General features: G+C 35.7%; 1 protein-coding gene across 10 annotated transcripts in view; it reads left to right on the forward strand.

Moving 5' to 3' along the window:
- Positions 1-20,837, forward strand: part of Epb41 (erythrocyte membrane protein band 4.1) — a 155,550-nt gene that overhangs the window by 102,904 nt on the left and 31,809 nt on the right. For 2 of the 10 annotated variants that reach the window (XM_071617551.1, XM_071617545.1), the window contains exons 12-17: positions 2,245-2,438; positions 6,377-6,433; positions 6,591-6,632; positions 7,964-8,026; positions 12,966-13,142; positions 15,284-15,334. In XM_071617551.1, coding sequence (XP_071473652.1) covers positions 2,245-2,438; positions 6,377-6,433; positions 6,591-6,632; positions 7,964-8,026; positions 12,966-13,142; positions 15,284-15,334 — 584 coding nt within the window. The remainder of the gene's footprint in view (positions 1-2,244; positions 2,439-6,376; positions 6,434-6,590; positions 6,633-7,963; positions 8,027-12,965; positions 13,143-15,283; positions 15,335-20,837) is intronic. The other 8 variants (XM_071617546.1, XM_071617547.1, XM_071617549.1 and 5 more) reach the window with 8 other exon arrangements.

A 20,837-nucleotide genomic window follows, 5' to 3' on the forward strand; every position in this document is an offset into this window, starting at 1 on the left:
AAGACTCATGATTTGGTCTTTGCCTTATTCCATACCGCCTTTTCACAATCAGTGCTGTTCATTGTAATGCTTCTATTTTTCCTATCTCTTAACTGTTTCCACCTTTGTTTCTAACCCTCAGTCTTTACATTTATACCTACGCTTCCACATACAGTACAGATTTCCAAAGCTAGGAATGCTAAAGACATAAATCATTTGGCTCTGCAATATTAGTATTGGATTAAAACCAAATTCAAGTGGCAAAATAACACATGGTGAGAGCATGGGCTATGTTTCTGTGATGCCAAGCAGAGTTGAATTAATTCTTTGAGAGGAGGTGTGAATACACATGTATAATGATACTTTAACACAACTGCGAGCAAAATATTTTGTCACATTCCCCTGTTTTGTTAGGCTTGGTCTGCCATCTGCCATTCTTGCGTTGACTGGCTTAGAGCACCCATGTGTATCAGAGACTTGCAAGAGGCCACAGTTTGTTCATTGAGTAATAAGCATTTCTTTCTTGGTGTTGTATATAGGAAGTAATTGTGAATTTCAATTTATTAATTCATTCTGGTTTAAGAAAGTCCTTTGTTTTACTTAAATTTTGCATCTTATAAATCTAAATGTGTTAAAATAGGTTATACAGTATAGTCAGTTTAAAAAGGAAAGAAAATGTGTAATAAACATCTTAAGATTTCCATGAAAAATAAAATTAAAAAGTTTCAGTATAAGAAAGAATAATGAGGGCTGGGATTGTGGCTCGGTGGCAGAGTGCTTGCCTCACACGTATGAGGTTTGATCCTCAGCACCACATAAAAATAAGTAAATAAATAAAGGTATTGTGTCCATCTACAATTAAAAAAATTTTTTTAAAGAATAATGATATTATTCTATTATAGATATAGACTATTAAATCATAGCTGGGCTCAATGGTGCATGTCTGTAATCCCAGCTACTTAGGCTGAAACAAGAGAATCTCAAAATAAAATTAAATAAAGGGCTGGGGATATAGCTCATCGGAGGTGGAACACTCGCCTAACATGTGAGAGGCCCTGGGTTCAATCCCCAGTACTACAAAAGAACAAATATTAAATCATGTGAACAAATAACTTCATTCCTAGACAATGTCAGATTAGTAAGGTTTACTGTAACATGCAGAGATATTTTGTTTTAATCCTTAAAAGAATGAAAATAAAAACCACAAATAGTGTATGAGTGACTATTTCTTTATTTCTTTTCTTTCTTCTTCTCCCTGGGGATCGAACCCAGGGGCAAATGCTCTACCACTGAGCTCCATCCCCAACCCCAAGTGATTGCTCTGAAGTAAGTTATCTAAAACTTAGCCAAAGTCCAAACCAAAACAACAGAAGATCAAGCGTTTGTCATTAATGTATATAGTTTTTTCTCTCTAAAACAATCTATACGACTTTTCCCTAAATCAAGGTTTCTCAACCTTGGCCTCTATATACTACATGTCAGTACCTACTTTCTCTGCTCTCCCCAGTTGTAAAAACCTAGAATGTCTGCAAACATTGCCAGATGTTCTCTGGGGATAAAATAACCCCTGGTTGAGAGCCACTGCTCTAAATATTTTAGAGAATAGAAGCTGTAGCACACATTGATAGGACTCTGGGATGGGGTGGGACAGAATGCAAAAGGTGTTTGTTTTGTTTTTATGACTGAAGACCATACATTTTGAATCAATATTATTTTAGTCAAATGATTTATTATTAAAAGGGAAAGCATCTAGTTCAAAGAGTTGCCCTTACAAGTATCAAAAGGTAGTAATGTCTTATCAGAAGAGCCATTTATCATTACAGGGAGACTTCACAGAAAAAATCAGACACAGTATTTCTTCCTAGACACAATATTTTTTTAGGTTCCTGAAACTACCTAAAAATAAACAGTATTTTTAAAAGGCTTCATAGAGGAAACTAGACTTAATCCTTTTTTCCTCCTCCGTAGACAACATTGAAGATTAACAGGTTTTCCATTTCTTTTCTTATTTTATCTTTTTCCTTTTTGAATTTAGCTTTTGTGAAACATGATTGTGAAGACATTTTCACATTTCTGGTGAGGGTATCTTCAGCTATCTTGTTGCCCTCAGAACAAGATATGATTGTTTGCCTTCTGTGTGGTAGGTCACTGGACTGTAACATTCACACACTGTGTCCTGGATGCGGAGTTATTTGGCCTGGTGTCCTTAAAGTAGTATAGTGGCTCTGGCCTCGCTTATTCTTCCCTTTTCCCCTTCTCACACAGCAGCAGCTGCTGATTCAGCAGACCGAAGTCCTCGGCCCACCTCTGCACCAGCCATTGCTCAGAGTCAGGTCACTGAGGGCAACGGCCCAGAGGCATCTGCCAAAAAAACACCGAAGGAAACAGTGAAGGTTGAAGTGAAAAGAGAAGAGGAGCCACCGGAGCAAGCTGAGCCAGAGCCCACAGAAGCATGGAAGGTACATCAATCCACATATCAAGCCAATTCACTTTTTTATTTAGAGGTCCCAACTCCTAACCAGGAAAGTTTTCAAAGAAACCAAGTCTTGTACAGTCGCAACAAAGTTATTACTTCCTCATTCTTTCTGAAAGATGTCTCTCATGAACCTATAACATATTTTCCTAAATTATGTTATAAAGACTATAAGTTATCCCAGAAGTTTTCAGGTGATCCACCCCTTGACCCAATTTAATATTAGAAAATTGGGATTATAAAACGCACCAGCATGGTTGATTGCTTTTTAAAATATTTTTCACTCACTCAAAAGGAATCTCTACCTTGCTTAGGAGTGAGCTCTGCTATTGTAATTAAAATACAGTTTGATTGCCTAAGACGGATGTATGTGCAACATTTCAAAAGACTGGGTATTACAGAAAGCAAATTTATGTGGTTGTTTAAATTGTAAGCAGCTAATAAGAAGGGGAACATCCATTATGTGGGAGAGGTTAGGCTGCTAGTTGCTTCAATTCTGAGTTGATTTTACCCATAGTCAGTGCACCAAGTTGAAAAATCACCAATTTAATTAGCAATTTTCCCAGAAGTAATAGTTACTAGGCTTTAAAAATATATACATGTTTATAAGTTTTTAAACATATTTAAGCAGTGATGGAGTTGAGGTGCTAGTTCAGGTTTCTAAAATTAAATGTGACCAACAAAAATTATGAGAAGCAGTCTCGTAAGAAAAATGTCATTCATGAGAAGAATTACATTTTAGATATTGTTTAAAAATTTAAAACTAAGATTTCAGTGATTGCATATGGATTAATCCTGTTCTTTTGGAGCCAGATCAATATCTAATTTATCTATATAACAGTGGGCAATCTGGTTCTGTTTCAACTATATTAAAAAATATATATATGACATACAGCTTTACTGTCCTTTTGAGACTATCCTGAGTTCAGAGAGAATAAAAACTCTAGTGAAGGGTGAGTGTTGTCATTTTTGTAGCTAGCCAAATGTCCATGACATTATTGGTCATTAGGTTCTATGTAAACAATGCTTTTATAATATTAGCCTACCTGCTCAGTTTTTAATGTTAGGGTATATCACCTGGCACTGTTCACTATGCCTCTGTTCTTATATTAACTAGAAACTGTTGGGTTGTGGGAGTGGTCAGGGGACTCTTCTATCTGGCTAACAGTTCTCTGGCTCTCTGCTGACCTGCTGTTCTCCTTTTGTCTGTAAGAGAGACAGGTTATCTTTAAAAATAGGTTCTCTTTTTGGAGGATCAGATATCATAAAGACATAGGGAAGATCAGTGGAGCAGAAGAAGGAACAGGAATGGGGAGGAAATGTGGAAGGAATTTAACAAAATCACGTTATATACATATATATACACACACAGGGAATTTCACCCTTATGTATATGTAGAAAGCACCAATCAAAAATAAACCAATGAAGACTGGGGTTGTGGCTCAGTGGCAGAGCACTTGCCTGGCATGTGTGAGGCACTGGGTTTGAGCCTCAGCACCACATAAAAATAAATAAATAAAATAAAGGTATTTACAACTAAAAAATAAAAAGATAAATGAGTGAAAGGAAGATAGTAGAGTAGGGGAAAGGGAAGAGAAGTGGAGGGAATGGAGACTGAAATGTAGTAAATCAAATTCTATGCATGTATAAAGTGGATATATATAACTCCTATGATGATATAACTCCTATGCATAATAACTATAATGCTTTAATTAAAAAAAAAAAAAAAACAGGTTCCTGTTGCTCTTGGGACCTCCAGTAAAATGACAAAAACACTCCATGGTATATTACTTTAAGTGCTAAAGGCCGGGGCGAGGGGGGTCTTATTTCCACTTAATTCTATATAAATATGTGTTTTGAAATGCTCGTGTGGAATGTTGAAATGAAACTGAAAACCACTTCTGATAGCCTATTACTGCAGTACTAGTGGCAGAATCAAGGGTGAATCTGAGCTGATTTCATTTATAGCAGTTAGAAAATAATTATGGCAGTTACTTGAAGACATGTATTATATAAAGCAGCAGTAATAATAAAGTAATTTTATAATTGTGAAAATTTCATTATCCAACACTAGTTTGTTGCCAGACACCGCTAGCTTTTTATCATTTCCAGTCTTTCCACAAAGTCTGTTCTGCAGTTATGGAAGCAGTTCCTCTCCCCCATGTATATCTCTATCTCATTTAATGTTCCCCATAGGGTTATGAGTAGAATTACTGTTGCTACTTGGTCTCAATTCTTTTTCTGGTGTTGCCCAGGCTAGCCTGAAACTCCTGGGCTCAGGTTGATCCTTCTGCCAGCCTCCTGAGTAGCTGGGACTACAGGTTGTCCCACTGCTCGTAGTTTTTTTACCTCAATTCTTAAGCTGAAGTAGAAGCTTTCAATTTCCTGCTGTTGGATTGCTGATAACACAAAAAGATATTTAAACGAGGAATTTATGCTTTATAAAACAATACTGCTGTTTTGCTAAGTGTATACAATTCTATGATGACATTATCTTCATTTTGTCAATAAGATAACTTTAAGTTCAGACAAGTGAAATAACTTGTTGACAGCCACATAGCAAGTGTGCTGAAATTCAGAGTAGAAAGAATCCAATTGTTAATTACCCCTGGTAATTTAAAAGTGCTGTAGCTGGATGTGCTTATGATTTGACAATGTTTCAAAGTATGGTATTCTTATGATTTTTACATTTAGTCCTAGAGGAAGTAGCACAGTGACATTGTATTCCAAGGTAATGCTGCTTAGCATGATTAAAAAGAATATATAAAACCACAGGTTGATGAGGTTCTGTAAAGAATTTAATGACATGGCTGGGCTCTGTGGTACACACCCTTGATCCCAGCCATCCAGGAGGCAGGAGGATAGAAACGTTGAGGCCAACCTGGACACCTTGCAAGACCCTTTCTCAAAAATAATAAAGGATTGGCAGTGTAGCTCAGGTAGAGCATCCCTGGGTACAACCCCCAGAATTGGGGGTGGCAGGTGAAGAAGATGAAGAAAGAAAATAATTTAATGATACAAAATGATTAACTTAACCTTTAATTAAAAATCCATTTTCTAATTTTGAAATATCCAATGTTTTAGGCAGTTCTCACTCTATTATGTTTCTTTTAAATAATGTATCTGTGTTTTTTTTAATAAGTACTTCATTTTCTGTGTATAAAATGACTGTTACTAAAGGTATTTCAAAGCTACACAGGAGACCTTCACTATTCTTTTCACTATTGAGGATGAATCTTGCCCTTCCCCCAAACACACGAGCTATAACCCCCTAGAGAGGAGCTGGTGGAGAGCTGAGTGTTGCTGCTGAGTCCTGTGTGTGTTATTTATAAAACAACCCTGGAAGTAACTGCATGTGTCAGTTACAATTTGGATGTTTATTTTGATGTTTTGTGGTGTAATAAACTGAAGAGTGAAATTGCCTCCTTAAATATTTTGATCAACTAACAAAATCCGTCATATTACCTGTTAAGTATCATGTTATTACATGTGTTTTAACTATAAAATTTTTATTTCTATCATGTATAAAATGATATTTTTATTTGTAAATTTATTTTTTAATCATAAAAAAAGAAAAGGCAAAACAAAAACATGACTATAGTATCAAATGAGCCTAAGTTATTTTTAGTGAGTAGTTTTTTTTTTAATAAATAGTACAAAAATGTTTTCTTCATTGATAGGGTGAGTACCTGCATTTTCTCTTTTGGTGATGTGGTTGATTGTCCATGTGGCCTGGTCAGCTTTACAGCTGTGGTGGTGAACTAACACGTTGCCACCACTAGGAAGACGTGCCCCTAACACCCGCCCTGAGACTGCATCATCCTGTTTCTAACCAGCTTAAAGATGCAGCTTGTTTGGAAGCAATGCTATTCATGGAAACCTACTAACCTATACTGTTTTTACCACTTTATTTCTTAAATGTAGGTGGAAAAAACCCACATCGAGGTCACAGTACCCACCTCAAATGGTGACCAAACACAGGTTTGTGCCAACAGGCCACTTGTTCCTTTTCCCCTCCACTCCCTCAGTTTTTTCTTTTCCCTCACTCCCTTTTCCTTAAAAATAAAATAGATTGACGGTTCAAACAAACTTCAATGAGCCAATATTTTTTTTTCTTTTTTAAATTATGGCAAAACAGAAGCTTGCAGAAAAACCTGAAGATCTGATAAGAATGAGGAAGGTTAGCCATGTTCACCTTCACAAAGCTACATTGCCATTTCACCCGTGCTGACTTACAATGCATTAAAAAGACAGTGATCCATTCTTTTCATTGATTTCTCTTAATCAGAACTTAATTTAAAAGGACAGTTATAGCCCAGTGTAGTGACACACCCTGTAGTTCCCATGGCTTGGGAGGTTGAGGCAGGAGGACCGCAAGTTTGAGGGTAGCCTCAGCAACTTAGTGAAGCCCTAAACAACTTAGTGAAGCCCTAAACAACTTAGTGAAGCCCTAAACAACTTAGCGATGATACCTTATCTCAAAGTACAAAATAAAAAGAACACACACACCTACCAAAGAAATTATAATCTTATACTATTTTCTTTAAAGATTTTGTTGGTCCATTGTGGTGGTGCACACCACAGCTATTTACAAGGCTGAGGCAGGATTATGGCAAATTCAACCCAGCCTAGGCAATTTAGCAAGATCCTGTCTCAAAATAAAAAATAAAAAGGGGTAGGGATGTGGCTCAGTGGTAGAGTATCCCTGGGTTCAATCCCAGTATCAGGAAAAAAAAATTTTTTGTTCAACTTAAAATATCTTTTTTCTTTTAACAAAATGAAATAACCAGTGAGGTTATTTCATAACACCTATCTTTTACATTCAAACTTTATAATAACTATGCCACAATGGCATCACATTTTTGGAATCATTTGTGATATTTTATACATATTTATCATGAAAAGCATCATAGCAGCAGCTCCCAGTGTTGTTAATAGCTACGTGTTTGACTGTTGTGTGCCTCATTCCTCCCTGTTGCAGAAGAGATGAATCAGTTCTTACTGAATATATTTATTGGCTGATTATAAAATGCCCTTAGATCTTTTTTTATAAAAGATATTAGAGATCTAGATGCTAGAGTATTACTAAGTATGAAATACCTCCAAAAAGCTAAATAACGTTTTAGATCATTTCTCCACTCTCTAGTACCTGGAATTTCAAAGCTTTTCAAAGTCATATATTGTTTTAGAGTAATGTTCAAACAGTTCAGTTTCAAAAATGAACATGTAACAGCTTATTACCTAAGAAGCCAATGAAGCCAGGAACACTGTCTATTTAAATAACGTCATCACAGTCTCTCATCATTCATCAATAAGGTCATCCATCTTCCAGCGGTAATCATGTTCTCCGTGTGTCCTTGTGGTTCTGTGACCATTTCATGTTGGCATATGCTGTGCTGCGGACATTTAATTTACGTATTTTTTTGGTTTGCCAATTTGCAGTTTTTTCCTGCAAGAACAACTTTTTAATTTTTTATGCTTTTCTGTTTTTCCCCCCTTTCATTTTCACAGAAAAAGAGAGAGAGACTAGATGGTGAAAACATTTATATCAGACATAGCAATTTAATGTTGGAGGTTTGTATGAACTTGAAGCTTATTTCAGTTGGTTGCCTGGAACCTTCTGCATTCTCTTTACTGACCCCCTTTTCTTCATTCTATGCTGCATTTGGTTTTGCATGCATGCCATTGCATGAAGTGATTTTAGGTTTAAAATGCTTTTGCATGTTGGTAAACATGAAGATATGCAACCATCTCTCCTGGTTATTTTTAGTTTCCATCTCTCATGCTATCTAAAAAAAAAAATATATGATTGGGACTACCTCTGGTAGTCATGGTTCCATTATTTTACCCATTTCAGAAAGTTCTACATCACTGCTTAAAGTTCCTTGAATTTTCCAAGAGTATAAATTTCTGTATATTCCAAGAAGCAAATTGAAGTTTTCATTTTCTGAACCAAGGCAGTGTGAAAAAGTAAGAAAAATTATCACAATTCAGAATGGACTTGAAATATTGGGAATGTAGCTCAGTGGCAGAGCACTTACCTAGCATGAGTGAGGCTCTAGGTTCAATCTCCAGCACTGGAAAAAAATATATATATATATATGAAGATAGGTTGGGCCAGGGATGTAGGTGGAGGAGTAGAATATAAGAACGACAGAAGGGAGCCTAACATTTAATGTAGTTACTATAAGATGATTTCATCTTGAAAACAAGACTGGAAGTGTGAGATTTTTATTTTAAGATATGAAAACAAGGGGCTAGGGTTGTGACTCAGTGGTAGAGTGCTCGCCTAGCATGCATGAAGCACTAGGTTCGATCCTCAGCACCACATGAAGATAAAATATATTGTGTCCACCTAGAAAACTAAAAAAATATAAATATTTTTTAAATAAATAAATAAAGATGTGAAAACAAGCGTAGATGATAAATTGGAAAAGGTAGGATCTGAATTAGGGATTACACAACTATTAAATTGCACTGTTTAATTCCTATCTGCTACAGGTCATTTTCCCACTATGTTCAACATTGGCCAGATTTTTACCAGACCTGTATTATTATACTTTATCTAGTTTTGGGCTCCATGTTGGATAGGAAAATGTAAAACTAATTAGGTAAAGGAAAGTTTATGAGAAAAAAGTTAGAAAACTAGACTGTTCCATGTGGAAAAACCTGAAATCAAGTTAGTTTATACTTCAGAAAAATTCTTATATGGATGACCAGATTATTCTACAGCTCCACTCAGTGCAGAACCATAAGAGATGATGAGTGTGAACTCTTACATCAGGGGTATTTAACTTAACTATAAAGGAACTGTAAATTACAGGAAGATGAATAAACATGATTCCTGTCTTCAGGAAGCTTATAATGTATAAACTGGTGAGGAAAGAAACAAAAAGTTAGTAAATAGCAATAAACGATTATAAGTTATTGTAGACTCTGCATAGGAAATAAACAGTATGCTGTGCTAACAAAGGAACGATGGACAGGGGAGGTCTCTCTAAAGATAATATTTTAATTGGGACCCAAAAGATGAACAAAAATGTAAATATTATTAAACTGGAAGTTTTAAGTAACTTTAAAAGACAGATCTCTGTTTAATATATGGGGGTTCTAATAATTATTTAATCTCACTTTTTGCCAATACCTATATTTTGATATAGCACCTGCTATTTATAAGGTACTCTGATTAAAGTAATGAAAATTATGGTCACCTTCATTCAACATATACTGTGTGGTAGGCATAGTGCCGAGTGCTTTACATACATTTGTCTCTTACAACATGAATTTTTCCAAGGACTCTTGGATATTTCAGACTTGGAAACTAGATCACTTTGTTTTAGCCCATATCTGAGACTAGACCTGAAACATTCTGTCTTCTGAGATTAGGAAGGAAAATAAATGGCGGTTGCTGTCCTTTGCTCAGCAATGTGACATCTCCAGACCCTAAATATATTTCCTGACTAGTCCATCTTCGGTGCTTCCTCTTAACTGGAACCTACAGTACCAATCATATATTTGTCAACTATTCCATCAGGTGTGTTATGGCTTCTGAGACTCATGAAGTCCCTGTGTGTGGTGTGCTTTTTCCCCTGGCATTTCACTGACATCCATGAGAGGGGATTTATAAATAAGTGTGTGTTTGAAAATTAAAACTACTAACTGACTTCGGAGAACATTTTATATTTAATGAAATGTTTGGTTTGATTGCTACTAAAATGATAAGATGATAGGCATCAAAAATCGTCTAACCTAAACACAGCCAAAATAATTTGACTGACCATCATTCTTTAATTATTGTAAAAAGTGCCTCCCCACAAGGAAGGTCTCTCAAGTTATCTGTCACCTTAGCATTTTTTTTTTTAAGCATCCCTCTTCCCCCCTTCTCCTACCCCACCCCCACTAATGCTTTGTTCTGGCACAAATAAGGTCGAGTTCATTTTTAGATCTACCGCCTCCTCCTCCATCTCCCAGAGAGAACCTGTAGCAAATATCTATGACAGGTTCTATTTGGAACAGGTCCCTTTGAGATCTTAATTTTATACTTCTGTGCCCCCACAGGTTTTCAGCAAAGCCAGCTAAGAAGGATGGAGAAAGCTTCCTCAGAAGCTCCTGGTTTTATAAAAAAATTATTTTCTCAGGTTCCAAGCCAATCAAAAGCTAGGCAAGAAGAATAACAAATCACCAGTCACTCATATTAAGAGCTAGCTCAGAGAGTTGTGATTTTACCATCGCAGCTCTTGCTCATTTTTATTTTGCTCCATTCACATGTTTAACCCCTCGAATGTGTTGAGTTTTTCTTGGCCCAAACAGATTTAATTTCCACTCAGGAGCCGGGACACAGGGCCCAACCCTGATCGTTGAGTGAGCTTGTTTAAGCTTTTCTTTAGCTAGTGAACACTCTTTCCTTCCTTTCAACTAGAGCAAAAGTGCAAACTGCTGTTTCCCCTTAGTGCAACCCATATTCACACAATAGACTCTCATTTCATCCCAGTAAGCAAGAGATCACTCTACAGGGAAACTACGGGGTTGCCTTTTTTGTGTAGTTTTTTCTTTGGCTCATCTCAAAGCAAATATACATAGGTCATTCTTGCAAAAATAAGGAACTAGAAAATGAATTTTTTGAATGAATACATCCAGATTCAAAATTGTCATGTGGGCTGGGAGTGTAGCACAGTGGTGGAGTGCTTGCCTGGCATATCCGAGGCCATTTGTTCAATCCCCAGCACCACCAAAAAAGTTTTCTTAGGACTGGAGATGTACCACAGTGGTACAGAGCACCCCTGCATTCCAACCTCAATACTATAAACAAACAAAAATTGTTTTCATGTGTCTCACTGGTTCTTTTTCCTATGCTATTTTTTTCCTCTTATATTGCTTTTGAAAAAAGTTTTATTTAGTTGAAGCACATATTGCCCTTAGAAAGAACTTTTTAAAACTAATTTTTATTTTAATTAGTTTTCTTTTTTCTTACTTTTAGAATGAAGCTGTCTCCAACAGAGCCAAAAAAGAAAGACTAATCCCAAAATTCATACAGCATATTAGGAGATATATTTAGCATTATACTTTCCTTGGATACAGAACTGCCCTGATAAACACAGGATTTTTTACAGTCATAAAGTGATGGGCTCCAAATATTGTGATCTCAAGCTCAAACTATTGAGGTTTTTTGGACAAAGAACATTTGAGTCTTTGTCTTCAATTTATATTTACCAACCTATTTTTGGTGAAGTGTCCTTTTTGAAAGTTATCATATACTTACTTTAAATAAATCTGAATATTTCTAGCCCATGCTTTATTAACATTAGTTTTGATCATTTCTTCCTGGAATATTCCTTTAAAGAGCTTGCCTCTACCTCTAGTTGCCCAGTATCCAAATCTGCTGGAACACTTGAATTATTTTAAATTGTCAAGGAGATATATAAGGTATTTGACAAACTCTTATGGTCCTTTCCAATCCAGTGAAAGTTTTTGGAAGAAAGTTTTTTTGTGTGTGTATGTATGGTATTAAGGATCAAACCCAGGACCTTGCACATGCCTGGCAAGTGCCCTACCACTGAGCTTATGTCCTCAGCCCTAGAATGTCTCTATTTCAAATCATACTAAGGATTGATGTGAAATTGTTAGAAACTGGAAACATAAGGGCTGGAGCTGTAGCCTAGTGGCAGAGCACTTGCCTGGCATGTGTGAGGCACTGCGTTAGATCCTTAGCACCACATAAAAAAATAAACAAAATTTTTTTTAAAAGGCATGCTATCCATCTACAACTACAAAAAATAAAAATAATAATAAAAAAGAAACTGGAAACATGATATTCTTTTTTATAAAGAAGAAAAACCATTATGCTCATACTCCTGAGCAATTTTTCAGAGGTAGTAAAATCGATTTTGGAAGTTTTAACTAGGAATTTTAGTAATAAATTCTTATATTTAAAAAGGGCTATTCCTCTTTATCAAAAAGAAAGAACAGCTTCTTAGTAGTACAGTAGTAAAACTATCTCCATTACAAATAGGATACTATACGATGGTAACTCACCAGGGCACAGTCGTTAGTGGGAAGTGGAATCTTTCACCCTGTCCTTCATTTAACAGTTTATCTGTTGCTATCTCCATCCTGCCTGAGCTGAGCCTAAATCATTTCTTATCAAGCTGAGGCTAGCTGAATTGTGGGATTACCTTCTTGGGATGAGGAGCTGGAGATCTGGTTTTACATCATGTTAGGAAGAAGAGTCATAAAATGAAGGAGTGAACTCTTGGGGTTATGTAATAGCTAAAGCTGTAGGGTTGTGATGCTTCACTGCTTCTAAGAAAAGCACCTTGCTTTTAAATTAAAAAAAAAAAATCAAGCAAATATACCATGTTGTATATTTACAATTTCAATGTCATTTGTGGGTTAGTAACATCTATCCTGGATGTGGTGTGTTTTCTACCAGCGCCCAATCTCTGTTGGGTTGCCTTTGGTGTGTTTTTTTGTCCCAGTTATTTATTGTTTTGCATCTTTGTCCTTCCTGCTATAGGATTTAGACAAAAGTCAAGAAGAGATCAAAAAACATCATGCCAGCATTAGTGAGCTGAAAAAGAACTTCATGGAGTCTGTGCCAGAACCACGGCCCAGCGAATGGGATAAACGCTTGTCTACTCATTCCCCGTTCCGGACGCTTAACATCAACGGGCAAATCCCCACAGGAGAAGGAGTGAGTACTGTGTCTACATGACTGACTGTGAGAACGAATGGAGTAAAGTTTTCATGTGTTAGTGGTCTGCATCTGAAAGTCTAGAGCTGAAATTTAGCTTTGGTGCCTCAACAGTTCATTTTAGTTTTAAAGCATTCGCAATCAGACATTTATTTTTTAAGTCATGAAGCCAACCCAGTTCAATTGTGGAAGTCATTTAGATTTACTAGTAGATGATTAGGCTCTGAGAATGATCTCTGCAGCTGCATGCTTCTGACTAGTGTGTGTTTATAAATTGACCATAAGCCAATAAAGCCTTGTGTATATTCAGAATGTGCCTCCCAAGACCAGAAAGTTTACTAAATTTAGTAAAGTCAAAATTGGAAAGGGATTAGCATTTTTTTAAAACTTTATTTGACCATTTGTACAACTTAAAAATGTCTGGAATGATTGCCCACAGTTATATAATAAGCCAAGGAGGCCTTTAAGCCAGAGAATGCAAAACACCAAGTATCAATGATTGTGTTTCAATTTTAGAAGAATAACTGATGATTTATTTTTATCTTTACGAGTAACATCAAACTTTTAATATGCTTTATAAGATAGTGTTAATTAGAAGAAGTCAGAGATACCATTCAGGGAATTTTCTTTCTCTGTTATTATTGTTGTTACTTTTGAACTCCTACACCTGAAAAAAAAAATGTATTTGTTTAATGAAAAGATCTTGCAAATTACCTTGGGCATATCTCCAAAAAATCTTTATCTCCAGCCAGTACACATTAGGTATTTATATAATGAGTGTTGAACTATTCTTAAATTATGTGCTTTCTTCCCCACGAACAGTAGCAATTCTAGTAAGAACTGTAAATTTGTCCTAATTAAAAACCTGCAGTTCAGCAAGCTGCAGTGGTGTGAACTATAGTCTCAGCTACTTGGGCTGAGGCAAGAGAGTGCTTGAGTCCAGAAGTTTGAGGCAGGTCTTTGCAACATAGTAAGACCCTGTCTCAAAAACCAAATAAACAAACAAAAAAACCAGAGAGAGAGAGAGAGAGAGAGAGAGAGAGAGAGAGAGAGAAAAGAAAAAAAAACTGGGTTTTTCTAATTTTCAGAATTCTTGGTTTTATTGTTTAGTTTCTGGAACTGGAGGAGAGAAAAGTTGACCCACAAAGGGGATACTTTTTGTATTTTTCAAAATGTGATTAAAATTGACTAACAATTCTCCAAACAGTTTTACAAGTAAGACTGGAGAATACTTGAATAATGAACAGTCAAAGTAGAGTTTCCAAGGATGATAGCACAGTGGTATTCCTACTCATTGTCCCCTCAGCTCCACTCCCTAATCTAAAGGGACATTAGTCATATTCTGAATCTAGGGCATATATCCTGAACTGGGACAATAACCCTGCTTTCTGGGTGAGACTACCCCCTCTCAGTGTTAGATATTTCATTTAGATATATTCCTAATAATAAGAATCATAAATGTCCAGCAGGAATTGTGGCTTGATTTGATTGAGAGGTTCTGGCCAACTGAAGCCTAACTGATTTTGAACAATTCATTTCTTGCTGGGCCCCCATTTATGGAGTAGGTGATCTGGAATGTCCTTGTAACTCTAAAATCTTACGAATGAGAAAATGGCTTGTTGCTATCTTACCTACTATAACCCTAGCTGAAAACCAAAACTGCATATTTTCCAGAAGTTTTATTTTTGACTTTGTACAGTTCAACTACTTTGAAAAAATAACTTGGTGCTGTCTTCCATAATATTGGGTAAATTTGTATCAGTCTCCATTTCCAGAAAATATCTTAAGTCTTTTAATAGAAACCCTTCAGAAATTATCTTAGGACTGGTTTTGGGAATGGCAATGTCATTCTGTGGACTTTAAAGAAGTGACTTTTTATAAAATAAATGAGGCCCATGAGGAATACTTGAATAATTTTGGCTCTATGCTTACGTATATTTACCTCTCTAAATGAGTAATGGAATGAATAAGAATGGTATCATAACTTTTTATATTAGGATAATTCCATTTTCTGGAATATCTTACTTTTTCTTTCATAATTAGGATAGTATTTCTGTCTCTGGGCTTACCTCTTCCACCTTTGATAGCATGGTTGTTGCATTGCAAGGCAACTGAATTCTATATAATTTGTGTATGACCAGGTGAAGAAAACCTCTATCCTCCCCTCGGAAAGAAAGGTTGGTGGGCCAGAGGTAAAGCTGCTGTTACAACTTATGCTTCTCAATCAGAATTTGCTCTTGTCATGGCACTAAGCAGAAAATCCCCCCAGAACTGAACAACAGCTGCTGGATAATTTTTTTCTTTTGGCTATTCTAGTAAATTCACACCCACAGCCTTCAGCCTAACACATTACACTTTCACTGCTGCCGCATTCGCAGCTTTCAATTTGCTTATTTCGGCGCATGGCTGGTTGAAAAGCTGCATGAAGATGTAAATATGTATTCAGAGAGAAAATGAATTTAATTATACCCTATTCTTTTTATGTTGTCTTTCTTCTCCCACTTTATTTTCTTTTAAAAATCATTATAATTTTGCATCCTTTCTTTTCCGTTTTTTCTTTTTGCTGACCAGTCCCCTAGCTACTTTCTCCCTGAAACATGTCACTTAGGGGTGTGCAAAGAACCAGTGCTGAACTTCCAAACTGATCAGAGAAGGCTAGCCCAACTGAAAGAACTTAGAGCCAAGTTTTTCCTTTCATAGATAAGAACCATCTTGACTATGGATAGCAGAGAATAAAAATTGCTGGGGAGGAAAATTCTCAATTGGACAATTGGGGCAAAGAACTTTCCTTAAAATTGTCAAAAGTGTTTGCTTACACCTTCATCATGGTCACTATTTTTTTTCGTCGTGATTCTAACTGTGCAATTGTTGAGATTTTGTGGGTTTAAAATTTTTTTTTCTTTGATTTTTTTTTTTTAGAAGACCCTGGAGGTACATTATAAACTTTTATACTTTGTTTTTATTTTGAAATCTTTAAAATGTATAAGACTTTTATTCCCTTGAGCAAAAGCTAATTATCATATTGAGCAATTGCAGTTTTTAAAGACTATATAAAGAGATACAAGGATCACTTTTATATTCTGCCATTTTACTTGTAATAAGAATAACTCTTCTGGTAAGAAGAATACTTTATTATTGGCATTGCTCAGTTTATTGGTGATGGACAGTACTGAAGCAATGAAAAATGGCCAAAGTTCACATGTGAAAAAAAATTATATGTGAATATCCTCAAAGGAGGACTAAATAATATAAGTAAGGAAAAGTACTGATTCCTTGCATTACTAGAATTAGGCATTCTAATATTCATTTATTCAAACAATTAGAGCACTCTACTGTGTTCTAGAAACTTTGCTAGGATAAATTGCCAAAGTAAATCTCAAAGAGTGTCCAAAAGGTCTTTTCAAATCCTTTGCACATCCCCAAGTATCATTTTTGAGCACTTTCCATCTGTCATTTTGTTCATCTTTCTCTGTCTTTCTTGATCTTCTACCGTGAAAGCAGACACAGGAACGTGCTCTGTTAGTACAGGATGAAGAGAAAATTAAAAGGCAAGAGACATCTGCTGAAAGAGCCTTACCCCAGCAAGAAAATGAAGAAATTCTTCCCAAGGTTTCTATTCCAATCCCTGAGGATCACAAGTCTCTCAAAAAGTGCCACCTCTACTCTAGTACTTTTACATCTCCTCGTATTCCCTTCATGATGTCTTTTCTTGTGGTCCTTGCATTAGCTGTTTGGTGGTTGGTCTTTCTGTGATCGGAAAACAGGGTGCTCATCTGAAATGTCAAGACTAATACCAGTGAACTTTTGTCCTTGACTTCAAATGTTTTATCACCTATATGATGCCTCTGATAGTTCACTGTCCTAGGGAAGCTCTTATGATCATTTTTCTGTCAATAAAATGTTACTTTGTAGAATATGTATTGTGGGATAAAAGGAGTAGCAATGGATTGATTACCCAAGCCAGTTTTTCTGTACTGAAGTTAACAAATTTAGACAAATCAGATTTAAGCACATGGCAAGTTGGTACTTTTCTCAAAAGCTTTAACTCTTTTATCCTGCATGTTCTCACTGTTGACTGTTGCTGTGTCCTCACCAGTGTCTCACACAAACCAGGATACTCTCTAGAAACATTTGATGGGAACTTTCCCAGGCTCCTGTAGTCATTTGTGTGGCATGGGCTCTGTAGTTTAAGAAAAAAAAAAAAATTGACTTGCTAACCTTTCAAAAGCCTTAAAATGATAAAGTTTTAATCTATAAATCCATAACCACTCCTTTTCTTAGAGTATCAAGCCGGTATATACAAAGGCCTTTTTCTGGAAAAGGGCTTTTGACATCTGTGGCCTTTTTATGAGTATTTCTGAGCTGTACAGGGACAGATGACTTTATCCTGCTGGTGTATAGAAGAGATCTGCAAAGGCTACATGCTGTCTTTTCATAAGCAGAGTGTTGATTTAGTTTAAAGAAAATGGTGCTGGTGTCCCCTGGCCTCTGGCCAGGGCTGAATATCTCAGATTACTCTACCTATCTTTAAATGTCCTGGAATACAGATTTATTTCAGATCTGTACATAAACAGCCCCTTCTCTGAATTAAAATACTGTGTTACTTTGTTATAGCTTAAATAATTACATTGCTATAGAAGCAATATTTAGCCATTATGATAAGCTTAACATATATAGAGAGATATATAGATATAGATATACTTTGTTCTCCTAATATACTTCGGACCTGTTTGTTTCTATACCTGTGTTGAAAATCGATTGTTTTTAATCACTGGGCTTGTGAGCTAAAGTTCTGTTGTGATAAGTTATACGTCTCCTGTTTGCATGTTGATTTATAAGGCTTCCCTGAAGTAAATATGAGCACTCTCTCCTCAGAACACAACTTGGATGCCTAACTTGTTGTTTTTTTTTACCTCAATATTAATGAAACTTTGCATGTAGCTTGCTTTTTTTGGCACTGGAATGTACCAATATGGGTGATTTGGTTAATGTCTCAAATATTGTTTTGAACTTTGCGTTTATAGCGTTATCAAACTGGGATTATTGCACTTGGTGTAACTTCTCAGTGCTTTTCAGTTGATGAACTTCTAAACAAGACTTTGATTTTGAAAAGCTGGCCTCTTAGACAAAAAAAAAAAAAAAAAAGAGCAGTAAAGCCAAGAATCTGTTCCTTCAACATCCACAAGTATTATCTTACTGTCTCTAGAGACATGTGTACATAATTCTCTGCTATTTCTTGAAAACTGCTACTGTCATAATAGTGGGAAAAGAAGCAAGGACCAGGCAAGGTTAAAAAAAAAATTGATGTGCTTGTATATCTTTCATGTCACAAGCTATTTCTATTTATAACAAATATTTTATAAACAAGCATATTTATTGATTCATAATAAGAAAAGAGAACTCTCAAATCCACCTGAAATACTGCAAAGCTATTTTATAACACACAAAGTGATAATCCTGAGTACCCACCTTTATTTATGAAATAAGATATAAGGTGTTTGCTTAGTGAAATAACAAATGAAACTATCGCATTGGTTATATTATTAAGTCTTTTAAAAAAAAAAAAGGAAATAATCTTAGAATTTTATTGATACTTTTATAACTGTTTCAGATTATATTTCCTGAAGTTCTAGTTTTCATCCTTGTACACAGCTTTTTATTAATTACTATTATAAACGTAACCCTGAATTTTGTTTCTTTTTGTATTGGAGTTATTTCAAGTCCATTAGAAGTCTAGTGTGAGCCAACAGTAATTTTCAGTTTTCTGAAGTACAAGAGTCCTCAGAGACTCTTATTGACAAAGGAAAAGCCATTTCTTCCGTAAATAGGTTAAGAATGGTTGAGAGGAGACTGGCCAAGCCCTTGTATTGGACAAAGCTGGCTAATGCAGTCTCAAAAGATAGACCCATCGTAGTTATCACAGGAAAAATATTGGACATTCCAGCTTTATATTGCCTAAAGTTAATGCTGCCAATATTTGTAACATGAAGCTATAAATAGTGTTGGCTTCTTTCCCCCAACATCATTCCATTCTCAGTACCAGAAGCATTTCCATATAACTGTGTTGGCTTTACCCTGGTTCAGCTTCTTAATGGTGGGTAGAGATGTAAAGAACAATGTGGGGGCCGAGGCCCTGGGTTGAATCCCTGGCACTGCAAACAAACAAAATAAATTTGGATTAAATTAATCAATACAGACCAATGTAAAGTTGTGGGATTTTACCTTAGTTTTGTCATTGATCATTTCCAGGGTAATTCCAAGAAGTTCGTTTAACTACTTGGTGCCCAGATTTCCACCTAGTAATGTGGAGACAAACCTACCTCATAAGAATGAATCTAGTGTTTACTTCAGCAGCACATATACTAAAATTGCAATGATACAGAGAAGATGAGCAAAAAAAAGAAAAGAATGAATCTATAGCTCTTTCCTGGAACTAGAAGCTCGAGTTTTTTAATTCTTGGTCTTTGAAGGACTGGGAAGATGGAAATTAAGAAACAAACAGGCATGCATTAACTTCTTGGAATTTTCTAATTTGGCAGAATTAGAAAATAGCTATCTTTATTTCCTTCTATTCCTTTTGACATTTTACCAAGCATCAAAAACTACTAAAGTTAAAAATCTCTTTCCAAAGCCTGTAGTCCCAGCTGCTCAGGTGGCTGAGGCAGGAGAGGACCCTATAAGTTAACAAATTCAAGACCAACCTAAGCAACATGGTGTAATTTTAAATGTCTTTCCAAATTTATCCTATTCTTAATAAACTCATCTTTATCCAAGTGATATTCTTAGAGTAACACGTGCTTAAAAATAAAACCAACATCTATATTTTGACCTGTCTTTTAGCCATTTTCTTATATGCAGGAGATTCTATTTGCATGGGTCAATTCTATTACTTATTTACAACTTCAGTAAAAAAAATTTTAAAGAGAGGAGATACTGACTTTGTTGACTAAAACTACACTTGAGATTATCTGCAGAGATTTTCAGTTGTCATCCTAGAACCTAGTAAACTTCTTTCTATTAAATACTATTATAAGTATTACCCTGAAATTTCTTTGAATATAGACCAATTCACTTTCTTCTATTTTCCAAAGTCATTTCTGAAATAATTCCTATGAATCAACCTATAGAACATGCTAGGCACTAGATGTTTAATGACTTTTTTCAAAGGTATTATCAATTAAAATTTATACTTGTGCTTCAACACAGTGGTCAGATATTCACAAAAGGAAAATAGAAAAAGTAAAAACAAAATGAAACACTTTCTCATTGTTCCCTTTCCAAGGGTTTTGAGCATAGTAAAGACACATGGAACTTCTCTACAGAGTTGCTTTCCCTCATGCTCCTCTTCATAGAAATTATAAAATCCAAGACTTCTTTACAGCATTTTCTACAGCTTTGAAAAAGACTGTTTTATTACACATATAAATTTCACTTTTTTTCAGTATATTCGAACTACCCCGTTACTTGTAATTTTGGTACCAGAAACTGAGACAACTCCTTATTCTCTATCGTGCATGGCATGTGGAATTACCACGTTGGCCTCCTCTGCACCATAGTCTGTAGTATCAGAAAACCTGCTTTTCTTTCTGATGCTGTTACCCCTCATGCCTTAGGATCTTCTTTTTACTGCAGCAGAATATAATACAAAAACTTTAATAATATCCTAACTAAATGTATAGAGGACAGACTGTTGAG

Source organism: Marmota flaviventris, chromosome 10 (assembly GCF_047511675.1).
Source record: "Marmota flaviventris isolate mMarFla1 chromosome 10, mMarFla1.hap1, whole genome shotgun sequence".
Lineage (NCBI taxonomy): Eukaryota > Metazoa > Chordata > Mammalia > Rodentia > Sciuridae > Marmota > Marmota flaviventris.